Source organism: Coturnix japonica, chromosome 18, assembly GCF_054131305.1.
Source record: "Coturnix japonica strain WE chromosome 18, WE-NBRP24, whole genome shotgun sequence".
NCBI classification, from domain to species: Eukaryota; Metazoa; Chordata; class Aves; order Galliformes; family Phasianidae; genus Coturnix; species Coturnix japonica.
This window is the reverse complement of record NC_140680.1, coordinates 6051669-6065364: the sequence shown is the minus strand read 5'-3', so window position 1 is coordinate 6065364 and position 13696 is coordinate 6051669. Positions and strand designations below refer to the sequence as shown.

The 13696-nt window shown below is 38.5% G+C and overlaps 1 protein-coding gene across 7 annotated transcripts in view; it reads right to left on the bottom strand.

The window, feature by feature from the left end:
* SLIT3 (slit guidance ligand 3) overlaps window positions 1–13696 on the bottom strand; it is a 427176-nt gene that overhangs the window by 128349 nt on the left and 285131 nt on the right. For all 7 annotated transcript variants that reach the window (XM_085518791.1, XM_085518790.1, XM_085518786.1 and 4 more), the window contains 2 exons: window positions 12329–12400; window positions 7269–7340 (listed from right to left, as the gene is read on the bottom strand). In XM_085518791.1, coding sequence (XP_085374917.1) covers window positions 7269–7340; window positions 12329–12400 — 144 coding nt within the window. The remainder of the gene's footprint in view (window positions 1–7268; window positions 7341–12328; window positions 12401–13696) is intronic.

Below are 13696 nucleotides of genomic sequence, written 5' to 3'. Positions count from 1 at the left end.
TTGATTCAAGATGCTTTTGTTCTGGATGTATCAACTGCAGCACTCTGAACAGTACCTGCCTACTGAAAAGAATAGCCACCCTGTGGGCATCCCATTAGAGCCCCCACTCCCCTCTCTGCCCTGTTTTGGGGCTCACCTCACAGGAAGGCACTTAATAATCTCCAATTATTTTACCAAGTTTTCATAGACTAGCAATTTTAGACCTTTGCCTATGGTATTATGAGTTCTGAAAATGCATTTTCACTTGCATCCCTCTTGTATTTTGGTTATATTTTGCAGGACACATAGGTTTACCATCTATTGTGCGAGCCTGGTATAGAAACATAATCCTCCTTCTATCCCCTGGCATCTGAAATTTAGACCTAAAGTACGTTTCATTAAATAATAACATTAATATGTATCAGGAGCAGCTTACTAACTGCTGCCAGCAGACAACTCAGTGAATCACAATGACTTTTATTATAATGTTAAAACAATTACTAAAATGCTTGTTCTGTGCTTTTGATTGTTCGTTTGCTCCTCAACTTTGGTGGGAGACCAAATGAGACATAGGCCTGATAAATGCCATTTACTGTCAGGTGGAGAAGATGCACACTTTGGTATAATAAGCTTGCTATACTCTGATTGTCTATTCACAATGCTAAGTATGAAAATATTAAACTATTTTTTCCCCAACCAAAATAAATGGAGTGACCAGTCTTCATTATGGTTCCTTTCTTCCTTTTCTCACTATATCTGATAGTCTCCATTACAATGATGGAAACCAGCATGAAGGGAGAAAACAGTCACAAAAATGCTTCAGCATGCCAGGCTTGTCAGTGCATAAGGATTATTACTGTTATTATTTTCCACACACAAGTAAAGCTCATCCAAGAATGCCCAGAGTGAGGGGTTGCTCATGGTATTTTTAATTCAAGCAAACATTTCCCAGTTTTTTGCATGTGGCTCTTCTACCACCAGCAGGTTCCTGCTATGGCATAGGTGCAGCTGAGCCAGGAAAGGATGGATTCTCAGCAGCATGAAGAGCCATCAGTTTGTCAGTTCACAGCTAAATGCTTCCAGCATGTCCATGAACCACAAGCTGCTATTCTTCAGAAGCAACTGGCGGATTGGGTCACAACCTGCAGCAGTTTTGGGGCCACCATCACCTTTCCTAACAATGGCAAGGACACTCCATGTAAAGCACAGCCCCTGGCTGCACTGCAGGCACTGGAGCAGATGCCTAGAAGAAGCACCCTATTTAGCTGAATAGTATTTGCTGAAAATCCAGGTATATTCAGCTTTTCACAAAAAGGGCTCTAAAAATAGGACCTTTTCCCCAGCCCCTCGACTCAACTAGTTGCCTTCAATTAAAAGAACTGGAAAAAGGAATAACTTGTAAACCTTTATTTTACCCCTCATTAAATTAAAATGTGCAGTTCTGTGTGTAAAGTTAGTTATGATGCACGAGTTCCCAAGTGCAATCTGTAGTGCTCAGACATGCCCAGCTTTCCCCCAGCATCACACAAATACTTTTTCTCCTTCAGCTGCCTCCTTGGATTGAGTTTGTGGGAGTTCATCATCTCTGATTGCTCCTCCACAACAATTTCAGCTGCAGGTGGACAAAGAGTTCATTTTTTATACCAGGGAAGAAGAAAGGAGATTAAGATTTGGTAGGAAATTGTGATGGCAGATGAGTGTTTCCTCAGAAACCAAGTGCAACACCTACTGCATTTTATAAAACCTCACCTGTTCCCCTTTATAGAGTTATTACAAATCTGCCGTAGGAAATGACATAAACATATAAAGTCATAATAAGCTGACTTGTTTAGCCTGATTCTGGTATTGCACTTTTATAAGCCAATATAAAGTGCATCCATTCCAAGATACTATTGATTTACAAATAAACAATTACTGGTTGCAACTAAGCTTCAAGATTTGCAGATTAATCCAACTGATGCTCTATGTAATGAAAGATTAAGCAGTCACAGCATAGCTTCATGTAAAATTCTGGGAAGCATGAGACAAAGGATGATGCACTGGGATGCACTATCTCATGCCTAGCAACAAGTGGATCATCTTAGAGAGAAAGTATCTGGGCATGGCAGAGCCCTTCAGCAGCACGGTCTGGAAATGTGAAAGCCTCTATGATTGTTCACAGTCTCGAGACATTCTGATCACCTGCACAACTTCAAAATTAAGGCACCTGCAGTCTCTACAAACACGTTGCCTTTCACATGCACTGATGTTTACCATACCTTCTTCAAAGTGCCCAAAACAGAAACTGCTGTGGTGTCCTTATTTTACAGTTCTCTGGCATATCTTACTTGCAAATGCAGCTGCAACATAGCTACTTGGTAAGTCAGATCCCAGAATCCTGAGATTTTTCCCTGGGATTTTACTTGGAGCTGTTTTGGGGTATGAAAGCCTAAGACAGAATCCCTCATTCTAGGCCATCTGGTTTCCAACTAACTGTTCCTTTATTTTGGCTTGGCTCAGACATTCTTACCGAAGTGTCAGATTTTCACTTTATGCAATGTCTTTTTCAGTCCTCAAAATGCTTTTAACTTTCCTTCAGACTGTGAAAACAATTCTTGCTAGGAAGAATTATATTTCCCAAGCTGCACACAATGGCACAGGCTCAGTAAGAATTCAAGTTTTCAAAAGAGAAGGAATTGATAGAGGTAAAACCAGCAATAAATTCCTAATATCTGATAGAAACTTAGACATGATTTTTTTTCCCTGCACTATTTCATACGTCTTCATAACAAGTTAGGCTAAATAAATCACAGTAAAGCTATCCAAGGCGATTTGTTACCTTAAAGTAAGTTTGGCAGTTATTGCAATAGACAGTGGTTTATTGCAGCTTTCAAATCACTGGGAATGACATGGCATACATCAGCCGGGAGGTGATGGGCAGAATGGGGCTGCTGTGCCACAACCTAAGTGGTCCCTCATCTTTGTGCCCAAGCTGATCTAAGCTTTTCAACTGCTTACAGGCTTAATTCAGTTCATGAATGAAAGCAGAGGAACTCAGACTTGTGGGAAGTTTACTGACCTGAGAATAACATTCATCTCTCCTGCTATTAACAATAAACAAATGCTGAAACAATTCTCTTGCCAATATTACAAACTGATTTTGAGTTGATTAAATGAAAAATTAATTTACTTCAGAAAGTGTATGCAGCAATCTTGAAACATGAAACTATTCATAACCCAGCTCCATGTTCTGCACTGAGTTATTAACCACTTCAACTCCAACAGAAGGGAATTCAGCCTATTTAACTTGTAAATACAAGACATTACAAATAGAGCATTTCTCAAACTTCTGCTTATCATCAAGATATTGTACTCTTTTGCAATTGACCAATTCGGCTGTGCTTCTCAGTGCAAGTGCACTATTTGCTCCCATGTTTCTATGGAAAGAAACATTAGGTAGCAAGACCAAGTGTCTCAGAACAGAAAAGCTGTGGCTACATTACCACTGCTCACTCACACCTGTGCCTCCCCTCTTTCTAACTGCTTCTTTGTTTCTCATCTCGGATACTTGACAAGGTCCCAAACACCACAGCATTGTTACAGCTCACCCCCCTTCAATATGTACTTGTATCTTCTCTTTGATACACAAAAACAGTTTCTGCTACAGACAAACAGGATCTTTGCCTAACAGCTACTATAGAAGCCATGTAAAGTAACTTTTTCTTCCGAAATCCCAGAGTAGCGTCTTTAAAACCACAGACACTTTTTTCCATATCTTAACCTGCAACACCCTCCACCCTCAACAACTGCCATTATACCCTGCGCTCCACAGGCCTTTTTTTCCCAAAACTAGACTTCATTGGAGTTCTGATCTTCTGTTTTTGGCTTCATCCAGAAAGAAGATTAAAGTTCAGTCCCTACCAAAAATATGCAAGGGACCGAAACTGCACACTGAATATTGAAAGAGAACTTCGGTAACTGTAATAGAATTAAATGTGCAGAATGAACCAACGGGTGAGCAGTTACTCACAGAGCCCAGCCTGCATGTGACACAGAAGGGAGAAGGAAAGTAACAACACACTGGGAAGAAATGAAAGTGTTTTTAGAGAACAAACTAAAGAATCTACATTCCCAACTGTTTCTGATAAGAAAAAACAGATCAGAAAAACCTTATGCCACAGAGCTGTTGAACATATAAGGGAAGAAAACCCTACAGAAAAAATGGATGTGGAGAATAGAATTTTTTGTCCTTTGTGCATGGAATGGAGAGGCCCTGAATCCTTACGAGAGCAAGCTTCCCTTTCTTGAGCTGAGTGCAGAGAAAATCCAGGGTAGAACTGGCTTTTTCAGAATGTTAACTTTTTTGCGACCTGTTTGACTCCCACTGATGGGTTTCCTGATAAAGAAAATAACAGGATTTAAAAGAAAAACTTACAATCTGCTAGAATGTGGGTCACTAAGTAGTTCAAAAAGATTGAACTTGTATGTATTTTTAGAGAAAATCACTTCTAATAATGTAACAAACACTCGTGTGTTTTAAAACTATAATGCACGTCTTTTTCTTCCATCACTACCTAGGCAGGCAGATACTCTTAGAAACAATTCTGCCTGGAAACATTAACCTAAGTTAACTTCAGAAGGAAGTAGAGCAGTGACTCACTATACATAGACCTCCACTAGCCAGCCAGCCTAACAATGTTGGCTGTTTTCCAAATAAGCACTTTCACTCTCTTGGACCTGTAGGGAGTACGACTGCAATTGCAGGCAAACTGGGAGTAAAGGGAGGAGCTAAAAATGGGAGAAATGCAGAGAGAAAAAAAAACATGGATTTTAGGAAGTACAGCACTACTTCATTTTTAATGGAAACAAAGCTGGTTTCTTTCGTTTGCACTTTCATGCTTCTCACTTTACTACTTTAGTGCTGCTTTAACTCAGCAAACTGAAAAATCCAGCTGCTTTGTGCATGGATTAAACCTCAATGGTGTCTCATTAAAATGTATGCCACCAATCACAGCTGGCTCATATACACAAAAAATAAGTTTCGTTCAGCTGAGCAAAAGCATTGTATGCAGAGCAGCGTTCCTTTAGGGCATGCAGCTGACTAAGGTTAGTGGGGCCTCAAGCATAAAACCAGTCACTTAAAAGAGAAAATGCTAGTTAGCAAACTGTCTTACTTCATTTCTACACCCCTGTTCTTTCCCCTTTGGCTTTTTCACTGGGAGGGCTGGCACTTCAAAGGAGACATCTGCTCTTGCACTTGTCTTATTGTGTCTGACAGAACTGAATCAGTGGCTGTAGTAGAGACCAGATGAAAACAAAACTACATCCTCTAGTTCGGAGAAAGGCTAAGACAGAGAAGCCAGACACTACACATCAGCAGAGCAGCAGACTACTTGGCTCCAGAAAGATATCTACAGTTCAGAAAACAATGAGAGAAGTGACCAGGAGAGAAGAACCTGGCAGAAATCTGTGTGAAAGAGAAGGGAATTAAGCTACCTCTTGCCTGTCTCCCACAGGGAAAGCACCTGTAAGACCTACCTGCAATGAACAGCAAGAGTAAAGCCTTTCAAAAGAGAGCAAAACCAGTGGCAAGCATGAAGTCAGCATGTAATCTCCTAGCATTACCTTTGAGCACTATCCCACCCTTAAGTATGGATATAAAAATACTTAAGCCAGTTTGGCTTGATTTACTGAAAACACAGTTTTGGGTAACCGGTCAGAGAATACAGAATCACTTCACCTGCTTCTTTGTGCAAGTCATACTACTAGAACTGCCTGCCCAGTTCTTCCTCTTGCTCCAATCCAGTGTGTTCTATCCACTCCTCTCACTTCTCCCACTCCTGGGGGGTATCTGAATTATTTGTAGCTAAATCTGAAACATTTCTGTGGGAAATCAGTGGGAAGTCAGCCCCACTGTTAGCATCCTGCCTGCCTGGTTTACTGGGAGCCAGCTTTGTCAAGACCAGAAAGCCATAGCATTGCAGCATCAGAAGTATCACGTGATGCCAAAACTGTAGTGTTCAGTAAATATCATTCTCTTAGTGAATCATTTCCAGACAGCACTGAGGGATTTGGCCATTTCCACAGTAGGTTGAGTAACAGTGCTCTAACTATTCAACAAAGGCTAGCAACACTTAATATATATATCTGGCATTTTCCCAGCTGGATTCAGGGCACAATGAAACACCCATCCTTCTGCATTCTGCCTCAGAATTTCCTTGCAACACAAATTTAGTACTGAATAGCCTTCCAATATTAGATCCAGAAAACAAGTTTTATAGGTTGTTAGAATTACCAAACATTAAGAGAATACAACTATAGCAGCTTTTGGGAATAAAGTACAGCCTTAAAAACCAAGATACACAACATGAACATTGATGAGCTAAATGTTTCTAAACTGCTTTTAATGCAAGTAAATATTGGCAAAGTTGAACTTATTCTCTTGTCTTGACTCAGGTCTCTTTTCCAATTCTCTGTTCTAGCTCATTCTCCATGTGCAGCTTCTGAACTTGTATTACTCTCTTTCACTAACCAAAAGTTTCATAGCTTTAGCAGTAAGGTGAATAGGCAGGTTGAAATATCATCGTATTTGAAATCAGTTTGGTCTTACAAGCAGTTTCTGTGCTCTATAAAGAGAAATAAGTGCCTGTCAAGGATTCTACTTTCATCTTAGTTTCTGATTTAATCAGTATTTTAGTCCCTTTCCACCTTAATAGTGTAGTAATTACAGCCAAGAAATGTGAAGTTTTTGTTACGAGCTCAGGTTCTTCCCTAGCTAGTAAGAAAAAACTACAACTAAAATAAAACACAGAAAAAAAATCCCACAAAAGCTCAGATCTCAGTTACAACACAGAACTTTGGCATGGAAGCATCAGCCCCTGATCTACCCTGATTGATACCATCAAAAACATTTAAGCTGTGATGGCTTTTGTGTGCTGTGAGTTGAGGGTATGGACTAGTCTGCAGGTTCCCAAGTACAGCAGACAAAGTAATGCATGGGCTTTGAAGAAGTGAACAATATGTAACTTTGGAGGTGCCCAACTATAATATATAAACAAATACACTCCTTAGGGATGTGTAAACTATAATATATAAACAAATACACTCCTTAGGGATGTGTAAACCACTCCTTTTTCTTGCCTTCATGACCTCTTAGCCTTTGTGCTCAATTTTTCATTTACAAAAGATTAGATGCTTCATGCAAGCTGGCACTTACGCACAGAAACACAAGTTCTCCCAGACAGCACGTTATCATTTCTCTTACACACATACTCTCCACAAATACTACTTCAGTTCTATTTTCTACTTACAATGAAATGAGAGATTTCAAGCCTTTGAATGCATCCGGTGCAATGTCAGATATCTGGTTCTTGCTGATGTCTCTGTAAAAAGAAGGGAGTATTAAAAAGAATATTTGTAAAACGGAATTGGATGAAAATATTTTAGCTTGAATATTTACATAACTGTAATGTTTTGGAAGAAGATACTTGATACAGAAATGCAACCCAAACATGATAGGACCTCAGAGGAATTACGTATTACGCAGGGACACAGACAGGAAAATTCCAGCAATGAACAAAAAACATCAGTTGTACAATTGAAATTTCAACACGCTGCAGCTCTCCTGTAGGCCTATCACGTTACGGGCATTGAAGCAAAGAATTTTATGAAAAGCTTTTAACAATAACAACAGCAAAGTGACCCACTGAATAAAAACTGCTTATAAAATATCTTAAGAACAGGAGAGGCAGCATTGTGACCGTGCAAGGTGTCCCTCGAGAACAAGGGGCAGCCTGTGCCAAATCTCTAAGATGGTTCATATGTTTAAATACTGACTTGGAAGGCTAAGTTAAGAATAGTAAGAAGACCATATTTTGATTTTAAGAGAAACTGTAGATAAAGTGAGGAGATGTTCTGAGGTGATTGGAAAGTGCTGTCAGGACATGCGTTAATGAAGAAGGTGGGATTAAAGTTGTCTGTGTGGTGCAGGCACTGGGGGAATGGCTTCTGAAGCAGCAAGACAGTATTTGGCTACAGAAAGAACCTTGTGGTAACTGGGGTGTAAAGATGAGCATACTTACAAACATCAGAAACATGTAGTATAGTTAAATTCCCATCTAAAGCCTAGGAAATCACACTAAGGGCTAGTCTCAGTGTACCCCTAACAACATCAGTAATTCATAGGGTGACAAAACTCTTGTGACGTAAGACTTTTTCTGCACCAAACTCAGTCTGCTACCAATGGGAGAAGGAATGGGAAACAGACTACCCTCCTTCCTCATCCCAAAGCAGGTGATAGTGTCACAGTTTAGCTTTGTACCAGTCATGCTTGTTTTCTAATGGCTTGGAGAAAACAAGCAGTGCAAAATTCTACCAGGACCTTCATCTGGTGCAGTAGGTGAGAAGAGGATTCACACAGCAATGGCAGATCTGCACCGAGTGTTCAGATGGAAGGGAAAAGATTTGAGTATTTGAACAGAAACCACAGACCTTTGAAGCCTCACACCTTACAGCTGCAGACCCCATCTGGGAACCCCAGTGAGATTTCTCCAATACTTTGGCTATGATGTGTGTGGAATTCAGTTATACAATGCTGTCATTTGCTAGGGAAAATGTGTTCTTCGATTGAAAAAAAAAAAAAAAAAGCCATCAATTTTAATCATAACCAACCACATATATATCCATCAATTATAGGCTGCAATACCATTTCTTGATGTCTGGTGCCAAATTTACAGATGCTCAGAAACAGGAGCCTTACTATGGCTGTCGCTGCAAACCATTCACTCTGTCAATCAGTTCAACCAGGTGCTTAGCTAAGGGCGTGACTTTCAGCCACTTCATTGCATTCACTGATAATTCATATCAGCTTTTATCAACAGTATCACATCATCTAACTGATGGCTGAAGCTGGAGTGATGCAGCCTTTCAGCCTATACATCTCAACTCTAACTTCTACCGGGGCAGATGCTAACAATCCTGGATAGATCCTAAATAAACACTACTTGAACAGAAAGTCAGGAATCAGAAAATAAATATGCTTTTTCTCTATACATGCCATGTGGTATAAATTCCGTTGGAAACAATTTTAATGAGCTGTTTTCAAACCTAGCTACAGAAAGCAGGATTTTCTTTAGTTCTTCGGTTCAGCAAATAACTGTTATGCAACTTACCAGTGTTTTCTGTCACAGCATCCTGCCTACAAAGACAGCATTCAGTGAAGGTTTCTTGTTGCTTGGCTCAGTTCACAGCAGCCAAGTTTGTGACAGTGAAAAGAGGTATATTTACTTTTCTATCTTGTTTGAAATCTGTAGTACTTGATGCTTTTTGCCTCATAATTCACAAGCACAAGTCTGGTATGAATTTGTGCTGCTTATTGGGGATCACAGTAGGATTTGCTACAACTGAATGAAATCATCAGCTTGCTGAACAAAGAATCTGAAAAGGGGATTCAAATATTGGAAATGAGCATTTCAGCACTGTTTTATTGACTTGCTACCTTTCACCATTTCTATCCTTTCTTTCTCCCCATGTCCAGACGCTAATGAGTATGTAACAAATGGTGCCTGAACGTGCATAAATGCCATGCTGAGTGATGAAACTTACCACTTCATGCAGATGCACTACAATCAGCATTAGAAGATAATTAGACACATTATTTCCTTTCCATTAGAGCTAGGATCTACTGCTGTTGGAAGAGGAGGCTCCATCTCCTTCTGATTTGACTGAGACAAAGGGATTCAATTACGTCATTGTACTTTTGCTCTCTTCCTTTGGTCTGCTGCTGTCCGATTTACATCAAGACAAAGAGATAAGGGTTTCTCTAACCTATTAAGTCAATTTAGGTCTCATAGGGCTCATTTCCATAGTTTAGGGTATTGCTGAATCATTCAGTGGAACTGTGGCACTTTGGCTGAAAATATAATAAACTTATCAGGATTCCACCCAGGCAGGGAATACATTAGTCAACACACACGCATTTCCCTGCAGCTCTGACAGCACAGTAGAGACTGTCTTCTTTCAAAGGGCTGCTTAACACACCTTGGAGGGTGACAGTGGGTGGAAGTGCCCAGTTACCAGTTAGATACATAAACTGCTGATGACTTTACATTAGGGAATAAAGGGTACCCATGAGTCACAGTATATATAACACATGACTGTATGGCAAAGATACTGGCTTAAACAGCTTTACTGTGAAAAATTTAGAAACAAAACATTAATTTTTAGATGTAGCCAAATGCAAAACTATTACTGAGTGGACATTCTCTTTGTTGACTAGCATTATTAGAGACTAGATGCAAATACAAAGTTGATCTAATCTACATATATTTCCTGGTAGCATCTCAACCTACTCATACTAAGTCATTTTAAGATTAAAGTAGGTCCTACCTAAAAAACAGTGATACTCATCTAATTATTTAAGAAAAGGAAACAGCATCATCTTGCAGGAAATAGTAAACAATCAAAATACTGAGAGCTCTGCAACTGAGCAGTCTGTATCCTTAGCATTCCACCATATGTGCCCACCAGAAGGATTAGAACAAAATAATATGATTCATGATATTGTGCTAATATTATCCCTTCAGTTGTATCGAAGTATTATTTGTAATATCTATGATAAGAACAACAAAGTTCTTTATTTGAACCCAGGATAGGGCATCAAGTGACAAAATCAATGATCTTCATGCTTTTACACCTCACATTGAAATGTCAGTGTGATCAAGAAAGGATGGAGATTTCAGTGTTATCAGGAATGTCTTGGTGTTACCTTAATGGGAAAGAATGGATAATTCTTGTCTTTTAAGAGAGAATTTCTTGACTAAAGTATATTTCTGTGTTAATAAGGCTGGGATTCTTGCACACAGAAAAGATAATGCCAATTATCTCTTCAACTTCTTGTAACTTAATAACTCTTGCACTAAACTCTCACTGTCCAGTAGCAAAATAAAAAACCAAAAACTTTAATAAAGAGACAGACTGATTATCAAGTTTCAAATAATCATGTTCATGATGGAACATTCTGCACATTGACTATCCCAAGGTCTTCCACAAAAGAGCCACATGTTACTAAGCTTAGATACAGATCATTTGGAAGAATAACTCATTATATGAGTTCAGACCTCAGTGATGATGCCAATAATACTCCAAAAAGCTGTTAACACAACTTGCTAATGGAATTCTGCTCTGAAATTCTAAAATTAATCATTTCACATAATAACTGCCACACTGACTTGGAGGAGTTAGGCAAGTTACAGAACTTTTTGTGTGTGTGTGTGTCAAGTCTCACATCACATCTCAATCATAAAAAATGAAAGGATAGTAAAACATTGCCAAAATCTAAAATTAGTTATAACTCAGAAAGAACTCAACTAGTGACTTTAATAATGAAAAAGTTACAAGTTAGGTCACTGAAACGGGATCCGTCATTTTTCAGTGAAATTACTATCTTGCTATCTAATACAGTACTTCTTTAAAAATACATAGGACTATATTGGAAGTGAGACAGAAGAACAGAGACTCTGTAAGATTGATTATTTGACCAGTTAAATATTGAGATCCATATTTACAACTCTCCTGCTTCAGGAACTTGATAACTCTAGACCAGCAAACAGTAATTTCACTCTCAAATCCAACAGCATATTTCAGATTCCAAAAGGATTAGCATTTTGATGATTCAGTAGCATTTTGTCAAGTCAGCTGACAGTTTCTTAATTCCAGAAAGCAGTGTACATGTGAGTAACACGTTTCACTGTTGTCTGAATTACAGTTCCTTTGTCACAATGTCTCTAATAAAGCAAGACAATCCAGGGGACTGACCAGCTTATCTGCACTGCTGCTACAAATCAAACTTTGTAAAATTTATTTTTAAATCCACAGAGACAACACAAGAGCTAATCAGGAAGGAACTGTCTGTGTATCTACCAGTGACTGAGAAAGGAAGCTCCACGAGGCTTGTTTTCCCGTAAACAATCAAGCAATTGAATGCAATATAAATATTCCTAACTACTCTGCAGGAACATGTCCTCCTGCTCTAACAGCGGTCAACACAATGGAGTGTTGTGAACAAAAACCAGAATGATTAAGAGAAAAAAATACAGAATTTAAAATCTTTTCTGAGTAAGCAGATTTGTTTGAACAGACTAATTAGCTCACATCCTTTGAAAGGGAATTTAAGCATTATAAAGGATTTCATGCATCAGTAGTCATTCTAAATCTAATTCTGTTGTTGCTCACACTATGAAGAGATGATTTGTGCAATCCCCAGTGATTTCAACATAGAAATTGCCAATATGCTTCTAAAATAAAGCAGCAGAACTCGAAGCTAAAAGATTCAAAATTGCTCTTGCATGTTGGCCTTATTATTAGGACTTACATTCTCTTAAGTTTCTTGTACTGGGTAAAAGCTCCAGGGGGAATGACTTTGATGAGGTTTTGTTCCAAACGGCTGAAAACAAACAAAGAAATATACATGTTACATACACAATTACAGGACAGGAATAACATTAAACATTAAAACTGTTCATTTTGGGTTTTGTTTTTGGTTTTTTTTTTGTACAAATACATAACTATTTTATAGAGCTTTATACGTGAAATAGATTTTCTTTTGAAAGCCCTAAGCAGAAAAAATTATGAGGAAATAACCTTTCTTAGAAAAGAAATTCATCTCATTGATTACATGAAGTCTGTATTAGAAAAAAGTCAGAAGCTGTAGAAATTGCATCTTTAAAGCACATGGAATTACTTAAGAAAAAAAAATCTTTACTGTATTACTACTTAGTCAAAATTAAGGTAGAAAATACAGATGCTTTCCCTCACTGCAAATAGCAGGTAACCAAACTGAAAGTGATGCTATTTTGTGACAGCTTAATGAGCAGATTAATAATACCAGCTGAGTGACTCAGAAGCAACAATCCGTGGGAACATGTCGAAGTTCCGCCTCGTTTCCACGGCTTCCATTAATAATATGACTGCAGAACAGTGTGGAAACCACTGCTATATAAATTCAGATTAAGTTTTCTTTCTTTATTCTTAGGGGGGTGGAATGGGGGGGAGGGCAGGGATATCTATTCAAAACAGAGGAAAAAGGACTGTAAGCTCCCATTTTCACTAACAAATATCAAAATTGTTTTAAAATACAGCCCAGACTAAGTGCAAATGCTACTCTTTTCATTTCTGAACTTTGTTTTGAAAGAAACATTCTTCATAAAGTAACATAAATGCTTGTTGCAGTAACAAAAGTGAGCAGCATTACAATCCTTCATGCAGTAACCATTAAGATGATTCATTTCTGTGCCTTCTCAGAAACAAGATCCCCAAATACCTGCAAGACGGACTGCCTTCTCCTCACATGAACCCTAAATATGCATCTCAATTATAAATGTAAAACAAGATCTCCCATACAACAAGTCCAAATGTCCATGGAAGTTAAAATCATGCAAATACAGCAGGAATAGAAAGCATATTTTGATTTTACCCAGCTCTTATTCAGAAGTTGTGTATTTTTTTTTTTTCCAAATATGTGATAAAAAGGAACAGTTATAATAGCAGAAATCTGTGGTTGGAAATGCTTAAGAATTGAAATATGAAGACAGTGCAGTGAAGGAAGTCATTTAGGAGTCATTTAGGGCTGCTGCAGTAGTGCAGATGGAAGGAAAAGAATACCAGGAACAGAGGCAAAATGAGATGCAGGGAGAATTGTATGATGGTTTTTAAGGATTATGGAAGGGTGCAGAGAAAAGAA